The sequence below is a fragment of the Dryobates pubescens genome, chromosome 15 (assembly GCF_014839835.1).
Source record: "Dryobates pubescens isolate bDryPub1 chromosome 15, bDryPub1.pri, whole genome shotgun sequence".
Taxonomy (NCBI): Eukaryota; Metazoa; Chordata; class Aves; order Piciformes; family Picidae; genus Dryobates; species Dryobates pubescens.
The window spans coordinates 16,427,613-16,449,237 of NC_071626.1; the positions used below are offsets into that span (position 1 = coordinate 16,427,613).

The 21,625-nt window shown below is 42.0% G+C and overlaps 1 protein-coding gene across 1 annotated transcript in view; it reads left to right on the plus strand.

Annotated features, from left to right (window-relative positions):
- Positions 1-3,712: 3,712 nt before the first annotated feature.
- The window catches only part of SYT10 (synaptotagmin 10), a 33,890-nt gene continuing 15,977 nt past the window's right edge, over positions 3,713-21,625 (plus strand). Inside the window, exons 1-2 of the mRNA XM_054168038.1 lie at positions 3,713-3,923; positions 17,336-17,693. Of these exons, the coding sequence (XP_054024013.1) occupies positions 3,773-3,923; positions 17,336-17,693 (509 nt within the window). The 5' untranslated portion in view covers positions 3,713-3,772. The remainder of the gene's footprint in view (positions 3,924-17,335; positions 17,694-21,625) is intronic.

A 21,625-nucleotide genomic window follows, 5' to 3' on the forward strand; every position in this document is an offset into this window, starting at 1 on the left:
ACAAATGCAGTCTGACTAGATGGTGCAGACATCTTTAGTATTCTACACTGCCACTCTATCTGAATTTCAGACAGAACTTCACTTCAGAAAGCAGTCAAAAGACATATGAACTCCAAAGTACACCATTACTGTGATTATATTACACCTGTAGCAGAAAGGGTACTTTTTTCCTACTCACTAGACCAGCCCATTCTTCCTATGCAAATTAATAGGCCTTCGCTCATTTACACCAAATAGTTCATGGCCTTCTGAAAGACATCTGAACCTTATCTGCCTTTAGGCTACCCATATTGATTAAACTTCAAAAGCACTGCTTGTTAAAGGATACATGTAACAAAACTAGGCAATGCTCCAGTGTTTTCTCCAGTCCAGAGTGCAGTACCTTAACCACTGGTTGGATATGAGAACATGAATATATGCAATTAATGTGAAAAAAAAGGACATTTTCTCCCTTAGTCAACATCAATCAACAGAAAGCACTCAAGCCAGTAGGAACTTGGTAATGACCACTAATCATCATAGCAAGAGTGGATAAGGTCTGGTGTGATCCCAGCAGCAGGCACCCATGAGGCACGAATCCACTGCATCCTAACAAAAGACATATGGTGAGACAGCCTGAAAGGACGTCCAGAGGGGAAATAAAATAGCTGGACTTGTGGATACAGGGCACACCATGCAACTGTGTATGAATTTAAAAATTGCCAGGCTATTGAAAATCCAAGCAGTGGGAGCTGAAACTAGAAAACAAGCTTTTACGTCCTTTCATTTGCAGACAAAGTAGTTCTCCACTGAAAGAACACTTTGGAGAAAAATGCCATGATTCCTAACCTGGACTCATATTTTGGACTAAACTCCTTGATAGAAAAGTGAAGAATTTCCCTGATCAATAACTTTACTCCAAGGACAAAATGTATGCCTGGATCTGATTGAACCTGATTGATACCTCACCAGCAGAATCATTCAACTCCTAGTGGAACTCTATTCTCATAGTACTTAGGCTGAGAAATACTATTCTGTTGATTTACACCCATGCTACTTAGTCAGTAACAGGATTTAGATGGCAATACATTCAATAAAAACATAGTGGTACTACTTACTATGGCTGGCATCTTCTGTATGCCTACATGCATTTTTGGTAGTACTCAGGACAGTTAAGAGAGGGACCAGTTGGGCATCTCTCCAGATCTGAAAACTTCAGTCTCTGATTTTTAATTTTGGGGGTTTTAATTACTAATTTAGAATATACCTCTTTATGCTTTTCTGTGTTTAGGTACAGAATATTATCAACAGTAAAGGTAATAAGATGTTGCGGTCCTCAGAGAAGTTCTTGTGTGCAAAGGTGAACAATATAAATATGTACCACAGCCTCACTAAGTGAACAAGCAGGGTGACAAACTGATCTATGTGTGAAACTTTGACTCTGTAATAGAATCACAGAATAATAGAACAGTTTTGGTGGGAAGAGACCTTGAAGATCATCAAGTTCAACCGTTATCCCATCAATGCCAAGTCACTCGGCACCACATCTACATGTCTGTTATATCCCTCCAGAGATGGTGACTCCACCACTTCCCCAGGTTGCCTTTGCAGAGGCAAAATATTTCACTTATGGACTGCGTGATACATCCATGGGCACAAAGACAGTCTATAGAAAGGATCTGAAATAGAACAGCTAAGATCTCAGCCTTTAAATGCAGTCCTTACTCTTGTTAAAAAAGTTTCTGTTTAAGACCCTCCATTCATCAGACTTTGTATGTATCTCCTGCGAGCTTCTGCTAGAGTTCTGAATATGCCTCAAAGATAAAGAGACTGCTTAATTATTAGTTGCTGATGCATGACAGAATTTTGGAAACAGGACTGTAAATGTCACATGAACCATAAATACATTAGTATTTTGAAGTTTGGAAATAGACATCAGTTGCCTTCACTGTAGCAAAAATACGTACATACCCTTTAATTGCTAGCAAGCCTATTCTCATGAGATGATTATACAGATTTAGGCTCTTATGAAGGTTAAATGACTATTCAAATAATACTACAGATTCTGTGTTCTGACTAGTTATAGCCTACACATTCTAGGATTTGTCAGAACACTTTGCAGAAACAACAGAGAGTTTTGACAATGTTAGTCTCAGGAAATGCATGAAATAGGGAATGATTTCTTTAGTAGCATCTGGTATTTCCAAAATACCTGATACATATGTGGAAAGGTTTTATGGAACAGAATTTCTGTTGATGATGCAGCTTGTATACAACAATCTCTTACTTTCCTAAGGTACAAAAAATACATGTACATAAATTTATATGCATAAATGCATGAAACTTCAAAATGCCAAGTGGCTTTTACAACTACCCATACTATGTAAAGCACAGAATCTCAGAATGAAAACTAGAATACACATTTCTGTATTATTTCATAACTTATAGTACCTGATTGAATGTTACAAACTTTTCAGATGTTAATCTTTGCAGTTTGTTTGAGAGAATTACCAAATTTCCAGGTAACAGATACAAATTTTGAAATCTGGAGGGGAAACAACAAACAGCAGAACACAGCAGTACACAAATTAACTTCTCATGCTTATGAAACCAAGACATTCTAGCAGCAGAACTACAAGCAGTAAACTGCCCTTCAGCTATGCCTAATCAGAATTAAGTATTGAAAGATACACGTGCCATCGATGTATAAACATTTTTGGTCACAAATATAAAAATGTATCAGGATTTCAGTAACTATATGGACAAATTAGCAGTTTAAATCTTCTTTGATTATGTGAAACAGTAACTGAAACAACCACTAGCAGTACAAACTGTACTGATTTTAGAAGTATGCTCAAGCACACACAGTAGTACCTGCTACTTTCTAATATAATAACCCCCCTAAACTTTAAACAACTTGCTGAGGAAAGAGACCAGACAATCATAAGGTTATTCTAACTCCTTTCACAAGTTAAAGAAATAGCTGAATTCAACTGTTTGGTAACTGGTGCTGAAAAGCGTAGCGGAGACAAAGTTATCTGACGTTGCTGGGTAGACCATATCGAACGTTACTCTAGCCAGGTCACCTATGAAATAACGTTCCGGAATAAACGACCGGAGCAGTTGGGACTCCGTCCTCCTGGTGCAATGAGCAACGGAGGAGCTCCGCACGAAGCGCACCGTTGCCACCGGGGCTCGGGGGTCGTACTGTGAGGTGCGCGGCAGGCCTCCGACGGTCGGCACCAGCACAACCTCCGCACCACCTCGCACCGCTCCGCTAGTCCCTGCGCAGCCCCTGACCAAGACTACCACCTGCTCCGCCGCGCTCCGACCACGGCCGGCATCTCGGGAATCATCCCAAGCGCCACTGCCCTTTGCCTGGCCGTCGGGAGGGGAGGGCAAAGTTTTCCCGAGGGAAGCGAGTTCCCCCTCCCCCGTCACACGAGCCCCACCGCGCTGGGCTGCCATTGGACGAGCCGCCTCCCGAAACCCTCTAGGCACAAAAGGCGTTGCTAAGTGGATGCTTATTCTTTCCCCCTCTTTTTATTTTTTTCCCTCCCCCCCCCCCTTTTTTTTTTTATGTCTAGCCCTCCCCCCCCCTACCCCTCACCCCCCCTTCACTACTTCATCGGTTCACACGCGCGGCGCCTGCCGCTCGGCTCCCGCCGCTGCCGCCGCCGCTGCTGCTCCGCCCCGCTCCGCTCCCCGCGGGAGACTGCGCGGGTCGGGGTGCGGAGCCGTCCCGCGCCAGACATGGCCTAGCGGGCGGCGGCCAGGCCGGCCGGGGCAGAAGATGAGTTTCTCCGCGGACGACGGTGTGGGCAGTCTCTGCCACAAGGCGCTGCAGATCATCTCGGAGCTGTGTCTGGGCGGGCAGGTGGAGCGGGAGAAGTGCGCCGGCATCTTCCCCCTGGAGACCTCCCGACAGGGCATCGGCGGCACAGGTACCGGTACTGGCTCCGCCACCCCTGGCTCCGGCCGCCGCCCGTCCTGCCGCGCCCGTCCTGCAGCTGCCACGAGGCGGGCAGCGCCGGCGTGGGCGGCTGGAGAGCGCAACTTTTTCCTTTGGTTTCCGTGCCTGTGGAGGGGGCGGACAGGGGGGCAGTCACACAGTCCGCTTTTAAATCGTCTCCCTCTCTCAGCCCGCAGAGGCTCCCGGGAAGCAGCGAGGGAAGAACCGGGACCGCCGAGCCGCCAGCCTGGGGTGGAGGCCAGCGCGCCAGGGCAAATGTGGGGCACCGGGCGGGGGTGTGGAGGTGGAGACGGGGAGCACTGATAGTTGCCGAGGGGTGAGAAATCGCCGCCGACGTGCGGACACCGCCGTCGGCTGGAGCCGCACCGCCGGAGTGTGTGCTCCTTTCCCCTGCAGCTCGCACATTTGCCCCCCGCAGTTCCGCTTCACTCAGGTTTTTCCCGTGACGGGAGTTTCTCTTTATGCAAAATTCTGGTCTGGGCTATTGCATGAGTTTGTGGGTCCGTGAGTGCCGGGAGCGGAGGAGTGGGCTTTGTTTGATGCTCTTGTCCCGAATGGATAGCTTTTTCCGTGCGGCGGGCGTGCCACTCGGAATTCGCACCCGGTCGCCCTCTGTCTTCTTCCCAACCGTCCTTCTGTGCTCGGCGTGTCGCGCCGGCAGCCCCGAACCCATGGCTGGCCGCGCCGCGGCAACCGATTGCACGGAGGTGCAGCACGGAGGAGCGGCACGGAGGAGGGCTAGGCGGACGGACGGAGGCAGGCGGAGAGGAGGGTGGCAGCTGCGGCGGCCCGGGGCTCACCCTGGGATCAGGGCACAGCTCGCTAAGCCACCACTCAAAGCATCTCTGCGATGAAACTTGATAGAGCCAGCGGCGCTTTCAGAGAGGGATTAGAGATGTTTTACATCCCCTCTGTTAACCGATGAGGACGGCAAGAGAGCTTTTTGATAGCCAGTGGGAACCTGTTGAGGCAGGACAGCCCTCCGCTCTGGTCTAGGACTCGTCCAGGGAAATTCGGCGGGGTGGGGGGAGAGGAAGGGGGCGGGGAAGAGAAGTAGGGGAGTGGGGGAAAGGGAGAGGTAATGCAGGTTAATTTAAATATCCCGAAATCATGAAACTTAACGGGGTTGGAATCAAGATTTAGACTCTTAATGGTGGTGTCTATGGTCACTGATTTCTGAATTTTCAGGTTCTTTGAGAAGCGGCTCTGCACATTGGTGTTCTGTACGCTCTGGACCCCTTGCTTTCCATGGTACTTGTTTTTGGGATGGGGCTGGAAAACTAGTCCTAAGTTCCATGCTTCATTTCTACCAGAATCTATTCTGTTTGTCCATAAATGTAAATGGACAGCTGGCATTATGGACAACAAATACCAAGTGTACATCACAAATTGACACCAAGTCATGAAAAGCATCAGGTCCTCAGCATGTGCTCCAGCAGTGCTGTAGCTACCACCACAGCTGTTTCTCCTCTCTCCTCTCCTCTCCTCTCCTCTCCTCTCCTCTCCTCTCCTCTCCTCTCCTCTCCTCTCCTCTCCTCTCCTCTCCTCTCCTCTCCTCTCCTCTCCTCTCCTCTCCTCTCCTCTCCTCTCCTCTCCTCTCCTCTCCTCTCCTCTCCTCTCCTCTCCTCTCCTCTCCTCTCCTCGAGTCTCCTCTCCTCGAGTCTCCTCTCCTCGAGTCTCCTCTCCTCGAGTCTCCTCTCCTCGAGTCTCCTCTCCTCGAGTCTCCTCTCCTCGAGTCTCCTCTCCTCTCCTCGAGTCTCCTCTCCTCTCCTCGAGTCTCCTCTCCTCTCCTCGAGTCTCCTCTCCTCGAGTCTCCTCGAGTCTCCTCGAGTCTCCTCTCCTCGAGTCTCCTCTCCTCGAGTCTCCTCTCCTCGAGTCTCCTCTCCTCTCCTCGAGTCTCCTCTCCTCTCCTCGAGTCTCCTCTCCTCGAGTCTCCTCTCCTCGAGTCTCCTCTCCTCGAGTCTCCTCGAGTCTCCTCGAGTCTCCTCTCCTCTCCTCGAGTCTCCTCTCCTCTCCTCGAGTCTCATCTCCTCTCCTCGAGTCTCCTCTCCTCTCCTCGAGTCTCCTCTCCTCTCCTCTCCTCGAGTCTCCTCTCCTCGAGTCTCCTCTCCTCTCCTCTCCTCTCGTCTCCTCTCCTCGAGTCTTCTCTCCTCGAGTCTCCTCTCCTCTCCTCGAGTCTCCTCTCCTCTCCTCGAGTCGCCTCTCCTCTCCTCGAGTCTCCTCTCCTCTTCTCGAGTCTCCTCTCCTCTCCTCGAGTCTCCTCTCCTCTCCTCGAGTCTCCTCTCCTCTCCTCTCCTCGAGTCTCCTCTCCTCGAGTCTCCTCAAGTCTCCTCTCCTCAAGTCTCCTCTCCTCGAGTCTCCTCTCCTTGAGTCTCCTCTCCTCTCTCATCTCATATTTGCCCTTCCCCTGTTCTCTTTTCCTTTCTCATATCCACTGATTTTACTGCAATATCCAGGTTACTTGCAGCATTTCTGCATATTGTCTGAAATAGGACCAGTTCTTTCAGATCTCAATACCAGCATGGTTCTTTTAGGGCTTTGAGCTTTGAACTTGGGGCAAGCACTGTAAGAATAAGAAGATACTTGAGTTATGACAAGGAGGAGGTGGCCCAACTTTACCCAGCCTGGCCAAGGCAGCAGGACATGGGTTACATGAGGGTCATAGTGTCCTTCCACTAGCATGGATCATGGATTTGTTATGCTTTGTAAATGCCTACTACCAAGTACATTCCAATTGTGCAGTATAAATTGTCTTAGTCTGAATCATAGGAGGTTGTGTGAAGATAAAATTATCCTAAGATGCCTGGAAAATTTGACTCTAAAAAGGTTAGTTTATCTGGCTTATAGAGACTACTGCACAGAGAGTCTGTGTTAGGTGTCATATAAAAACAAAATTAATCTGTAAACAGGTGGGATGTGAAGGATAGAACAATGTTCCACGAGTCAAATGAAGTTTTGCTGTTTAGAAAATTGGTATCTTCAACACTTGCCTTGATACTGCATTGTAAGAGGAGCTCCTTTTCAGGCATTTCTTCAGAGTCAGCTGTTTTTTCATTTGTAAACCCTGACTAACTTGCAATTATTGTACTAGAAAAAACCTGATGATTGACAGACGAGAGGCTTGAACTACTAGGTCTCAGATGAGTTCCTAAATCTCACTTTTGCCTCCTTAAAAAGGAAACCATGATTAGATGATAGGCGTCAACCTTACTGGTATACACACTATAGTAAACATTGTCTCATTAATAACCCTGCTAAAGATCACATATTAATACTTTATGTCTTCGGAAGAAGAAGAAGAGATACACTGTTGTTGATAATTGACAATATAGTAATATGCAAACACTTGGATAAATGAGACATAAATATCACTCATATTACTTCTATGAACTGAAAGACTGTAAATTTAGTTTCTAGACACACAGAAATGTGGTCATTGAAAGGTGAATCGTGCCATCTCTTGTGCTTTTCAAATGCATGTCAATATTGTTGTCCACAGTGTTGAACATCCATAATTCCTGTCCATTAAAGGTAGAAATGTTGTTTTCCATCATCATTCTGTGAATGAAGCCATAAATGTTTGTAATTTTCAGATATATCTGTCTCATATATGGGGTCATAGCATCTGATATGAGAATTCATATCATGTAGCCATACCCTTCTCTGGCTCAGTAACTTCTGCACAGTTCTGGGGTCATGCAGCTGTTGCTGTATAGTAGAGAGGAGGAATGGCTAATTCAGCTCCATCACTTCTGCTCCATGTCCCAAATGATGATATGAGAAACACTTTCCCAGGAATTAGCTCCTGCAATAAGCACTGAAGAGTATGGAAATGAAACTACTGTATAAAGAGTAAGAAGATACTTGAATTGCGAGAAGGACTTCTGGAAGATGTGGAGAAGATAAAAGGTTGTGAGAAGATTATTACAGAATAGCATTTTATTATTGCATGTTGTTGTGTTACAGAATTACAGCTAAGAGTCCAATGAAAATCCAGAAAGCAAATAGTCCAGATGATGATGTGAAAAGGGGAAAAGTAGTAGTAGTTGTCTGTATAAAGATAGCATATTCTGTCTTTAAATGGTGGGTTCATTCTGTTTTCCTCATCTCAAAAAGAATCTGTCTAAAAGTGTCACAAAGATAGCATAAATAAAAATCACCCATGAGATATCATTAGAGGAATGAAGTCTAAAAGATGAGGAGAGTCATTTTGGAAAGGAAAGAAAAAAATAGAACAAACATTTCAGAAAGTTGAAAGCAGACTTTTCTATTTAATACAAGAATAAAAACATGCTCTGGAAGTTGGAGATGTTAAAAAAGGCAATGAACTGCTGCTGAATGGTTATGTTGATGGATGTGATGATACTTTCTGTTCAGTTAGACCAGGAAAAGCAGCCAAGCTTTGTAGAGGAATCAACTACTTGAGACAAGAGACTCACTACTGAGCCACAATCTCAAAGCAAAATCTGAAACAGTATTGACCTTGTGACCCAAGAAATCTAAATGGCACGCAGAGAACCTGGGTAGTAGCTTTTTTAACAGAATAAATGTCTAGATATGAGAAAGCATAACAAGGAAAACAAACTAAAACTCAGGTAAGATGGAGCCAGAGACACCATCAGAACAAAAAATGGAGAGTATGGCTTTGGGAAGGCAGAGTACAAAATAAAGCAACAAAGCAGAAGGGAGAGCTATTCAGATTTGCTGCCAACAACAACAACAACAACAACAACAATCCAAGCCAAACCAAACTAAAGCAAAATCAAACAAACCAATCCCCCAACTTCCATGTGTTTGATTCCTCTTATTTTCAGGGGAAATAAGAGTTTGAATATTCGTTGGGGACAAACTCAGTTACATAAAAGAAACAACTGATTATGCAATATTTTTTTTCCTCTCAGTGACAACATCACCACCTTAAGACCCTCAATTACTGCTCACTGCTTGGGTCAAGAAGGGTAATCATATTTAGAGTAATGGAAAATTAATTTATGGAACACATCGCAAAGAATCTTAGTGGGATAAATAATTTTGTAAATTTCTAAGAGCTTTAGACAATTAGTGAAGATAGACATCTGCTGTTATAATTTCTGCCCTGGTAATTAAAAGGGCCATTAATTCTGTCATCTCAGAGGAATGCTCAAGTGCAAAGATTAGGAAGCTTTATGGTAGTTTTATGCAGTTAGATGACTGTGAGCTTTGTTCTGAAGGGTATCACATTTTTGGCAAAATGCTGAAATACCTGTGCAGCTGGTTTGCTTTTGTTGTGTTCCTTCTTTATTTCCAGTAGATTTGGGCAAAATGATTAAGATGTTTGTCAGTTAATTGGATGAGTTCATCTCTAAAAGCCAAGTAAATTATTTTCTAGAAGTGTCACAAATTCATACATGCAGCTTAGTTGTATCTGTACATTGACTCAGGTTATCTGGTTAATAAAGGACTCTTAACTTCATCATCCCTCCTCCTTGTTTTCAAAGGAATGAAGCACACCAAAGTCCCAGCTGGGAGCATTTCTGAAAGTTAAGCCAAATGCATTGAGTGTAATGAGAGGAGCTTCAGCATCCTGTTTTAGAGACACATTTAAAATTTATTGTGTATCTTCTGTAAATGATGGGCACTTTCTGCTGTCTTTGTGGCCTGCTGGTCCTGTAAAACTTCACAATCTCATTATCGGTTCTCATGGGAAACCACTGTTTATAACAGAGCTGAAAACTCCATTTCTTCCCTTCCAGGAGGGCATATTTTAGCCATCTAGACAGGGTAGAGAGTGATGTTCACTCTTTCTCTTTTCCTAGTCAGACAATGAATTCTTTTAAGTTGGTTGTACAAAGAGCATCAACTTCTATAGGACTGTTTGTTATTAATCTAAAAAGTCTACTCACTATTATTTTATTAACATGATAGTTTAATATACTAAGTTTATAGCCCTGTTCCTGATTGACAGAGTCCTATGGAAGTATCCAGGGAGTAAGAAAACACTAGAGCATCCTGCCCATCCTGCAGACATTCTGCAGTGTAGTCCCACTATTCCTTGAAGAGCAATGTCTTGGATTACCCTGCTGTAGGTGGTATAAATCTCCTGTTTGCTGTCAGCTATCAGGCTTCTGATGGATTATTCAGTCCTAGTTCCTTTAAACATGCACGTGAGCACACATGCAGTTGCACACACACACAGAGTGTAAGCTGTAGGTATACTTACACTGCCAGGAATCTGGAGAGAGAACAGATTTATCCAGTATTGTGCTTGAAAGTTCTTCTCAGCTGTGCCAAAGCAAGTATGAAGGGGATCAGAAATGATTTGAACAAATGTGAAGATTACTGTAATCACTGTAAGACTAATACAAGAAAGGAACATTTTTCTTTGTAAGAAGGTAACTGTTGTGTGAAACAGTTGAGCATTCTGTTACGGAGAAATGTGATAAATAATAAACATTGCAGCAGTTAACAGACAAAAGGAATTGTTTACGATACAGCTCGCCACCTGGTCAGAACAAAGTTATTACCAGAGAGATACAGTCTGGTGGGGAAAAGGTGCAGGGTTACAGAAAAGTATGTTTTACAACATCAGTGTTAACAAGCTGTGAAAACCAGAAATGCACCTAATTCAGCAGCAAAAGGCAGAACAGGGACCACATTTATTTTACAAGCATGAAGGTATTCACAACCAGCGAAGCGCTCAACATGCAGACAGCAGTGATACACAGTAAAAACAATTTGATGAAAGAATCTGCCTCCATACAAGCTTTGCAGAGAAATGCAGATGAAAAATATTGAAATGTTTGTAGCATCTGGGTCTCACCATATGTGTGAGATGTTCGTTATGTAATGCTGAATAAGAATAAAAAAACATGATAATTCAAAAATTACATTTGAGCTGCTTGAACTTTGTTACAGCTATGACATGCTTATGATTAATGGCAGTCCAGTAGACCTATGATGTCTTTTCACTTCATTTCTTGTCCAAAAAAAGGGTAAGGAGGGTTTCTTGCAGATGCTCACAGAGATGGCCCCACAAGTGTGAGAGCAGCATGAGACCAAGCCCAAAACTGGTTTGGGTTTTTTTACTGTTTAATGGAAACCAAGGCAGGCAGGCATGGGTTGAGCAGAGATGGTGTGGTGGCTTGAAGTTTCCCCCCAGCATTAACTTTGCCAGACCAACTCAGTTAGAAGCAAATGAAGCTGTATTTACAAGTGAAAACTACACTCTACGATGGAATGCAATGAATATTTACGCTCAAAATCTGTAACTAAATTTTAAAGGCATAGCCTAAAACCACCACAGATGGGAATTACCTCCTGTTGAGATTAACTGAGAGTTAAGAAGTAGAAAGGTAGACCATTAAAAGCCTTGGAAGTGGAGAAAAATAATTTACATTTGGTGTGTAGAAGAGAGGAGGCCGGTGTTCAGTGCAGGCAAAACACAATGACGCAGTCAGGCAAAAGTGAAAGCTATCTTCTCTAGTTACATACAGTACACAAATTATGTATTGAGGCTCTTGAATACACAGCTGTTGTGGCAAGTTCCTTCTGATGTCTGGAAAATAGAAGGTAATGTGGGCGAGGAGAAGGCAAATAAGATATTGTTAAATCCCCTGTATCTGCTGTATGTCTTGTAGTCTGAAGTCCCATACATGGGGTTTGAAATGGCAAAAGAGATTGTTCCATTTGTGGTTGGACAGATATAGATTATCAGATACATTAGTAGACAATATCATTTAGATAAAATGATTTTAACAAAAGATGAATAATTTTATGTGCTGTAATCATTTAGTAAGTCACAGTGATACCTGATTTCATGTGATTCCCTTACTGTCAAGAAACATGCTATCACAGAACATTAAGATGTGATACACCAGACTCTAGATAGTGATGGATGTTTTGAACAAATTCAGACATCAGACTGAATAAACAGCTTAGGAGAGAACACAGCCATGACAGGGCTATAGTCAAAGGATTTGAGGAAGAGTACATTTCTCTATGAGAACAGAAGAAGTCACATGTAGGCTTTTAAATGAAAGACTATTTTTGCTGTTTGAAATTTAAGTGGGGTGTTTTGACATGTTCAGGGTATGAGAGAAAATAGGATACTCTGCACCTGCCACTTTCTGAGGCATGCTAAAGCATTATATTCTGATCTGCAGGGATTTGAGTAAGAGCTAGTTGCAGAAGACTTACCAACGCTGAGTTCAAATGAAGACCAGCAACTTTTTATCATTCTTCAAAATTCCTCAAGGAGAACTGAACAGAAGAAATGATGGGCCGGACTTGCTAGTTTATATGCATGGGGATAAGGCATATTTATTGGACCCAGACCTTTTACAATTGATAAAGCTCTTGCTTCCTTCAAAATCCTAGAAAATCAGAAATGTATTGATTTACCTGACTGATCTGATGGCTGATGAATAAGAATACAAATTAAAGGTTAATTTGGAGTATTGTTTTTCAGAGCGAAGCATCAAGGGGCAGTAAATAAAATATAAATAAACTTAATTTGGTTTGGAAATGGAAGTCTGGCAATCTGAATATTTGTCATGGTTGAAACTTCCTCTGAGGCAAGTTTTGAACAATAAAATGTTGGAAGCCATAGCACAGAAATATTTCAGGAGTCTGTCTAAGTGTCTGTTGTATTACAAAGTGCATTTTGTGAGATTGTTTAATGGATTAGTAAAATGGCAAAAAACGGGGACTATAATTTGTACAAGTGTTTGTAGAATTGGCTCCTTTGCTCTTGAGACTTAAGATGTCTTGTGTGATTATTTTAGGGCTACAAAATATTTTCTGCAAAGATTTGGGATTGACTTAGAATTTGAAATAGTTTAAAAGAAATACCAAAAAAACCAAATCTTAGAGAAGGTACAGGAGTACATGTTGAAAGGAGACACCAAGTTCTCTGAAGGCTCAAAAAATGTTTTGCAGTGATAAACGTGAAATAGAATTGCCTAGAAATGCTTTGATGGAATGTTTTTCAGCTGATAGTATCTATTCATCAAATTGAAACTCTGCTGGAAGGGATCAATTTTCATATTTCTGATTTTGAAGTGTTTCCAGCGCTTTCAAAGTTCTTAAAACATCCTGTTGCAACATTTTATAAATGGGGGAAAAAAATATATCATTTTCAGCTCTAAATGCTTTTCTTTCAAAGTGTAACCTGGGGTTGCTTAGCCTGGAGAAGAGAAGACTCAGGGGTGACCTTTTTGCTCTCTACAGCTACCTTAAGGGAGGTTGTAGACAGGCAGAGGTTGGTCTCCTCCCAGGCAACCAGCACCAGAACAAGAGGACACAGTCTCAGGCTGCACCAGGGGAGGTTTAGACTGGAGGTTAGGAGGAAGTTCTACACAGAGAGAGCAATTGCCCATTGGAATGGGCTGTCTGAGGAGGTGTTGGAGTCGCCATCACTGGAGGTATTCAGGAGGAGACTTGATGGGGTGCTTGGTGCCATGGTTTAGTTGATTAGGTAGTGTTGGATGATAGGTTGGAAATGGTGATCTTGAGGGTCTCTTCCAACCTGGTTTATTCTCTTCTCTTCTCTTCTCTTCTCTTCTCTTCTCTTCTCTTCTCTTCTCTTCTCTTCTCTTCTCTTCTCTTCTCTTCTCTTCTCTTCTCTTCTCTTCTCTTCTCTTCTCTTCTCTTCTCTTCTCTTCTCTTCTCTTCTCTTCTCTTCTCTTCTCTCTTCTCTTCTCTTCTCTTCTCTTCTCTTCTCTTCTCTTCTCTTCTCTTCTCTCTTCTCTTCTCTTCTCTTCTCTTCTCTTCTCTTCTCTTCTCTTCTCTTCTCTTCTCTTCTCTTCTCTTCTCTTCTCTTCTCTAAACTGAGCTGGAAATACTGCAAATGACTCAAAATTAAATTGCTATTTTCTTTTTATTATTTATTTTTTAATCTTTTTTATTATTATTATTTCTGATAGATCATCAACATTTTCAAGAGTTCTACTTTTTGTCAGGCTTTGAGAATGGAAAAAAAAAATTAATTGTCCACCTGGTTCAATTTATCAAAAATGTTCCTTCAGTGGGGTGTATCTCTGTGTTAATATATTAAATTAACTTATGACAACATATTTTGTTTGCATGGCAAGGTTTTGTTCATGGGGGTGGCTTCTATGAGAAGCTGCTAGAAGCTTCACCTCTGTCCAACAGAGCCAGTGCTAACCACCTGCAAGATGGTCCCATTGCTGAGTCCAAAGGCAACAGAGGTAGCACCTCTGTGATAACGTATTTAAGGGGGGGGGGAGGGTGGGGAAAGCCTTGCAAAACTGCAGTCAGAATCAAAATATGGAAACAACTCTGCAGACACCAAGGTCAGTAAAGAAGGTGGGGGAAGAAACACGCTAGGGGCCATAGCACAGATTCCCCTGCAGCCTGTGGTGAAGACTGTGGTGAGGCAGGCTGTCCCCCTGCATCCTATAGAGGTTAATGATGGAGCAAATATCCACCTGTAGCCTGTGCAGGACCCCCCATGCCAGAGCAGGTGGATGACCCCAAACAAGGCTTCCCTTGTGGGAAGACCACACTGGAGCATGCTTCTAGCAGGACATGTCACCCTGTGGAGAGAGATTCCATGTACTGCAGGTTTTCTGGCAGGCCTTGTGACCCTGCATGGGATCCATGTTGACAGGCTGCACCTTGTAGAAGGGATCCATGCCCAGGGGTTTGTGTAGTTCATGAAGAACTGCAGTCTTTGGGAAGGAGTCATGTTGGAGAAGTTTATGGAGGACTGCCTCCCATGGGAGAGACCCTACGCTGAAGTAGGGGAAGAGTGTGAAAGTAGAAGAGTCCTTCTCCTGGGGAGGAAGGAGCAGCAGAAACAATGTGTGAAGAACTGCTCACAGCAACTATTCCCCATCCCCCTGTGCTGCTGGAGGGGAGGAGATAGAGAAACTGGGAGTAAAGCTGAGCCTAAGAAGAAAGGAGGGGTGGGTGGTAGGTTGTTTTTTAAGATTTGCATTTATTTTACACTATCCTACTCTGTTTTCGTTGGTAATAAATTAAAGGATTTTTCCCCCAAGCTGAGTCTGTTTTGTCTGTGATGGTAATTAGTGAGCTATCTCTCCCCGTCCTTATCTCAACCCATGAACCTTTTGTTATATTTTTCTCTCCCTTGTCCAGCTGAGGCATCCAGTCAGAGTCAGCCCACCACAGACCATTCTCTGGCAATAAGGCCAACTCCATACTATTATAAGTGTGTCATCTGTTGAAACAGAAAGGCCACATCAAAACCACCCATTAAGAATTATCATTGTCTTACTCTAATTCTTTATCTGTGCTCAGGAATTAGCTGGGAGTATAGCATAGTTTAAAACCACTCCAGGGACTGGTATAGGCAATTTGGTTTCAAGTCCTGGGCTTGTTTCCTGGCACAGTTAATTTTATTTGTACTTTGTAGAAGCATGTTTAGTCTCTCATACAAAGACACGAATGAAGCAACAGCTGTAAATTAGCAACTACCAAAGCACAAATCAGAAGTACAAATTTGTAACAAAGTGATTAACCATTGAAACAAGCTGTAAACTCGACATCTCTTAATGTCTTTTCTTGTCAAGATAGGACAGACCTCTGCAGAACAGGGGCAAACCAACTGAAAATTAACTGGGCTCAGAAAGGTTATGAGGCAAAACAGCAGACTAAAGTAAATAGCCTAATAATCCCTACTGGGAATAAATTTGCTAGAAAATTAATATCCAAAGTTATTGTTTACTACATCTGTTACATTATCAGGTATAATAATGCATCCATTCATTCTGTGGAAACATCTTGAATCAGAATTTGCCATACGAATTTTTCATTAAGCTGACTTCCATATTCCAAGGGCTACAATTTGACATTTAACTACAAGCAAAAAAGGAGCACACCTTTCTCAAGACTGGCAGGAAATGGTCAAGGAGACATACTTCTGTTCAAGGTGGGGCAGCAGCTTGTGCCAAAGTCTTTAAATCAAGAAGCACATCCTCTGCCAATTACCCCATGACACTGGCTAGGAGTAAGGTTGAACAGAACCATAACTTTCAAATCTCAGGACTACAAATATTTCCTATTATCTTTTGCTATTTTCACAGATTTTCATGTTGAATGGGCATTAAATTCAGTGGGTTTTACTGAGAGCTGTATCCAGATGGTTTATATTAATAAAGAACATTCCCAAATTTTCAGCTGGAATCTTCATCTTTCAAAGGGACTTTTAAGGTACATACTGTTCCATGGAGCTAACACATACCTAGAGGACTATTTTTCTTCCTGGAACCCTCTAGAAAAAATATATTTAAACTCTTGTTGCACTTTCCCACTGATTCATTTTAGTAGCCTAGAGCCCAGAGCTATGGATATAAAATATTAACTCTTAAATTGTCAAAACTTGTAACAAGCAACAACAGCCATTATTTGAGGGATATTTAAGCAGAGTTTATTGAGTGCTTTAAAAGCATATAAAAAGCTGTTTTCAAAAGGAAGGAGAGGGGGGTTTTTAGTTGTATTTTTCAGTATTACAAAATACTGGAAAAATCAAACTGAAACTTGTCACATCAAATTAAATTCCTAAATAGGACTCAATTGGCATTTACGATGATCCACCATCTCCTAAAATACAAGTCTATTCACAGAGTTTTATTGGTATGAAATCTGTTCTCCTGTCTGTGTCTGCGCAACTGGATATGCTATATATCTGTGGCAGAAAAAGTCAAATACAGGGCAGAAGGAGTAGCTAAGTGTACAGTACGGTCTCTGTGCAACTCAGGGCATTGTATAGTGTACTCCGAAACGAGATGCATTTTCAGAACAGAATTTTGCACACTGATGCATATGTGATGCCTTGCTCTAACACAGTCTTGCTCCAGAGCTTGAAGTTGAATCTTAAAAATGTCTTTTTATGTCAGTCTATATCCTGTCCTTCTTTATGCCACTTAAAGTTTAGGCTTTAACATATTTCTGAAGCAGCTAGCACATAGAGTTTGGCAAATCAGGAATAAAATTGTGTACCAGTTTCTACATACACTCATAGAAAGTATTGACTGTTATTTGATGTTTTCAAGCAAGATGTGTTCCAGAGCAGACACTCCAACCACAATGGTTAGGAGTATTTTTGGGACCATTTGGCTAGTCCTTTAATTCCTGAAAATTCTGACTGACTGACTAATGGTACAGGTACTGGCTCCTGACTTGAAAAACAGTTAATGGAGGATTTGTGAAATAGTTATTACAGAATGATAACATTTCAAAGGTACAGGCTTAGGTAACAGAAAGGAAGAAAGACATTAAATAGGGCTCCAAAGCTCTACAGAAGATAATTAGCAAAATGCTTCTATTTCCTTAGCTGTGCAATTTTTAATCTTCTGGTTTTGTTTTTGTTTTTCTCTGTGTTTGTCTGTCATGATGATCTTTGTTTCTAATTCCTTGCAGACATTTCAGTCAGTCTGTTAGCAGTAGTCGTCAGCTTCTGTGGGCTCGCCTTGCTGGTAGTCTCGCTTTTTGTCTTTTGGAAGTTGTGTTGGCCCTGCTGGAGAAGCAAACCTCTCACTTCCAATGTCAGTAATGTTCCTCAGAGCAACTCCAGTGCTCCTACAGAGGTTTTTGAGAACAGTGAGAAAAAGGAAGTTAAAGAAAATGAGAAACCTACAACAAAGGTACTTGAAGCTGCATTGAAAATTAGCCACACTTCACCTGATATACCAGCAGAGGTCCAGAATGCATTGAAAGAGCATCTGATCAGACATGCACGCATGCAGAGGCAGATCACTGAGCCCACATCGTCGTCAAGGTAAGTCAGAGGCACTCATGTTTGTGGCTCATTTCATGGGAACAGGCAGAGCCAGAATGCGCTGCTGAAAATTTCCAGGACCCTGGACTACATACTGATTACTTAGCAGTTATGGATGAAACAGCTGTCATGTGAAATGAAAGCCTCAGTGTCCTTTGAACAGACTATTTCAAAACATATGGTGTACTTTAGTTACATCATTGCTGGGACATAAAAAGATCAAATCTACCTTTTCTAATACTTTGTAAATGCTTATGTTGCTACTTAAAGCATGTCAGTTTTAGGGATTGTGTGTAGGGAAATCTATATCAGTGGTTCATAAAGTGTAAAAAGTATAAAGCTTATAAAGTACTGTAAGCCTAGCTTTCCACAGAGCTATTTTTATAGATACAGCAGTTGCTTTCACAGATGAAAGTTTCTTTCTCCCCTAAATGAACAACAGATTTGTCATTGATGACACATTTCTTTTAAGAGATCATTTGTGACTTAGAAAAGGAATTCAAATCCTGGTCAAAGAATGTAGACTCTTATAGCCTAATCTTCAAGTAAAAAAGATTCTATATTGACCTTTAAATAAATGACAAGCATGTCATGTTCCTGAAGTTACTTATTTTCTATTAAAGTGGAGGACACAAATTATATTTTGTCTTAGGTACTGCTTTATATTGAAAAGCAGAGAAGATACGTGCCACGACCTATACTTTCAAACCATATTTTCTTCATAGCCTGGCAACAAATGTAAGACATGGAAAACAAACAGTAAACTGCAAAGATCACTTTTTACAGTAAAAAAAAAAAAAGAGAAAAGTTTTATTAAACAAAGAATGGAAAAATGAAGACTAAAGGAGAAACCTGAAGCATTGTATAATGATGTAAGTTAGGATAAAAAATACTGTAGAGAAAGTAGCTTTCCCTCAATAAACCTTTTGCTACCCAAACCATAAATAATGAAAGAATATAAGCTACATTCACAATAGTTATTGAAGGCACAAGACTGGAGAAGACATGTGCTTTATACTTTGCTGGTCTTGAGTGAGTCCCTGTGACAGTGTTTTGCCAGCTTAGTGCATTCCTCGTGATGGTGAGTGCTGCAGCGCTATTTCATAGCCCTTCCAACAGTGTGGAATAGACAACACATAACCACAGGAGGCTCCTAAAAATAAGAACATTCCAACCAGGAGAGGTCTACCTAACTTCAGCCACTGACCATCTCCTGAATGATGAGCATGTACAACTGGCTTTAAGCCACATTGCCCCTGGTTGTGTCTAGCTCCAGCTACCATACCTATCTGCTAAGAGAGTAAGCACAGTATCTCCAAGCCACTTCAGGGAACACTTTCAAAATACTGGGAGGACAACTTTGAAATTTTAGCTGTTATACTAAACACAGAGGGACCAAAACTGATACAGCTTAGCATGACTAGGATATTACACAACCTGCTGCTACCTAATAGTATATTAATTGGCAGAGTTTTTATCCATTACATGTAAATCTGTAGGTAATCAAATTGTCTGACTTTCTGAACAGACAGAAAAAATAGCTGGCTAGCAAATGGACTCAAACAGTCCCTGTGGTACTATAGAGGAAGAAAGAAGTTCTTGGGACACGATCCAATGCTACCTCAGGCTGTGAAAATATTCCTGCAGACCTCTAGAGTGATTTGGACTGGGATCTAACTGCATATAAAATATGTACGAAGCCAAGGAGACTTTTACAGAAGTAAAACCTACCATCAATCCTACTCTTTCTGCATATCTTGGGAACTTTGTGAGGGAGTGTTTTAGCTTTTTTAATTATTATTAATCTCTTTAGATATTCAGGGTCAGATCTCTCCTGAGAGGGACATTTTCATTGTTGTGGAGTAACCCTGATTGTCCCACCTTCGCCAATTAATAACAGGGTGTTTGGAGACATCACCTTGCTTTTCAGTGTGATGAAAAACTCTGCACCCTTGGCCCAAAACATGTTTAGGATAAGATTTTTTAATATTTATTTTTTTAGTTATCCTGAAATTATCCTTTCTGTATTTGTAAATGTTGGTGTTTTTTCTACACCTCTACCTGCCTTAAGGGAGTCTTAACCCTCTAACAGCCTGTATTAATTATTATGCCAAGAATGTTGTATGCCCATGTTAATTATTAGTTCTAAGAATGCCGTGCATGAGATGAAGACTGGATATTTAGAACAGCTTTCTGGATTGCTCCTCCCTTGTGTTGCAGAATGTTTGATCACAAAATGACTAAAACCTAACTCTGTTGTGATTTATTGGGGACCTCCAAATAAAGGGAAACAAATAAAAGAGAGGTATAGAATCATGGAATCAATAAGGCTGGAAAAGTTCTCAGAGATCTTCAAGTCCAACCTGTCACCCAACACCTCATGACTACTGAACCATGGCACCAAGTGCCACGTCCAATCCCCTCTTGAACACCTCCAGGGATGGTGACTCCACCACCTCCCTGGGCAGCACATTCCAATGGCTAACAACTCTCTCTGGGAAGAACTTTCTCCTCACCTCGAGCCTAAACTTCCCCTGGCGCAGCTTGAGACTGTGTCCTCTTGTTCTGGTGATGGTTGACTGGGAGAAGAGACCAACCCCCACCTGGCTACGCCCACCCTTCAGGTAGTTGTAGACAGCAATAAGGTCTCCCCTGAGCCTCCTCTTCTGCAACAATCCCAGCTCCCTTAGCCTCTCCTTCTCTTGCACTGTCTTCAATGCAATGCTGCTTCAGCGTACTCATGAGTCCAGAGTGGTCCAAATGCACTAATTCCTAACTATATTCCATTGACAAAAGATCTAAGCGAAATATTTGTTCTCTGAATTGTCTACTCTACGCTGTTCTCATCTGAGCTGGGGCAAATAAAAGGGTTGCAGCCAGTTCCGTGACAGGTTCATGCGGCCATCAGATCCTAATAAAACAAATGGAAATCACATGAAGTTATCATTGAAGCAAAAGGTTTTTAGGAGCCATTCAGAGCAGTAATAAAATGTGCCTGGTCACCTTTTATAGACTGCAGATTTAAAATGGACATATATTAGCGTAGGGAAATGATGTATTTCTGCTTAACCAGAACTATATAATTTTCATAGTTCCTGGTAATAAGAAAGAACCCTCTTCTTAAAAAGGAAAAAAAAACAAAACCAAAACTCTTTAGTCCTTGTTCCTACTTAACCAATAAAAGAAGTTCTGTATCAGTGATGTTCATTTACAAACATTTTTGCTGTGTTTTAGTAAGAACTACTCTTCCTAGCACTTAGTGAAAGTATTCTGTAATATGGTTCAATAACTTCTATGATATTCCTTTTTTCAAATGTTCAGCTCTATTTTCAAAAGACATGCTTTTTGCTCTTTAGCATTAGGTGGAGAGCAGATTTTCAGGTCTGCAAAGGCTGTCAGTTCATAGGAGGCACAAACACAAAAGTGACATGCTTGGGAATGTTAAGGAAAAACAAGCAGGTCCGTTGAATTGAGTGACTGCAAAGAAGAAACGGCAGCTTCTGTTCTCTCTAAACACCACAACTACTGATGTCCTTTCCTATATTTGGTCCAAAGGTTTGGCCTAATGGCATCTGTGAAAGCTAGACCAAATCCACCCCTCCTAAATCAGAATCCTGTCTTTCTCTTCTGTTGTGTATGTGGCAAGCTTACTGACTTAAAAATAAGCTTCATACTGTCATTATTGCTATCCAAGGACAATTTTATATGATACACTTACACACATATATTCTGCCACTCAAAATACATTTGTTCTAAGTTATGGAAAGCATGTCTGTCACAGGAGTGCTGTGTGTAAAAGCCAGCAGAGGTTGAAGTACCTGTTTTTGCACATGTTGGTAGTTTCACAGCATTTTCACAACCTGATTGCCTGACATCCTTGTACTTCATTATCACAGTCATTAATTCCTTTGTTATTGCAGAACAAAAGAAGA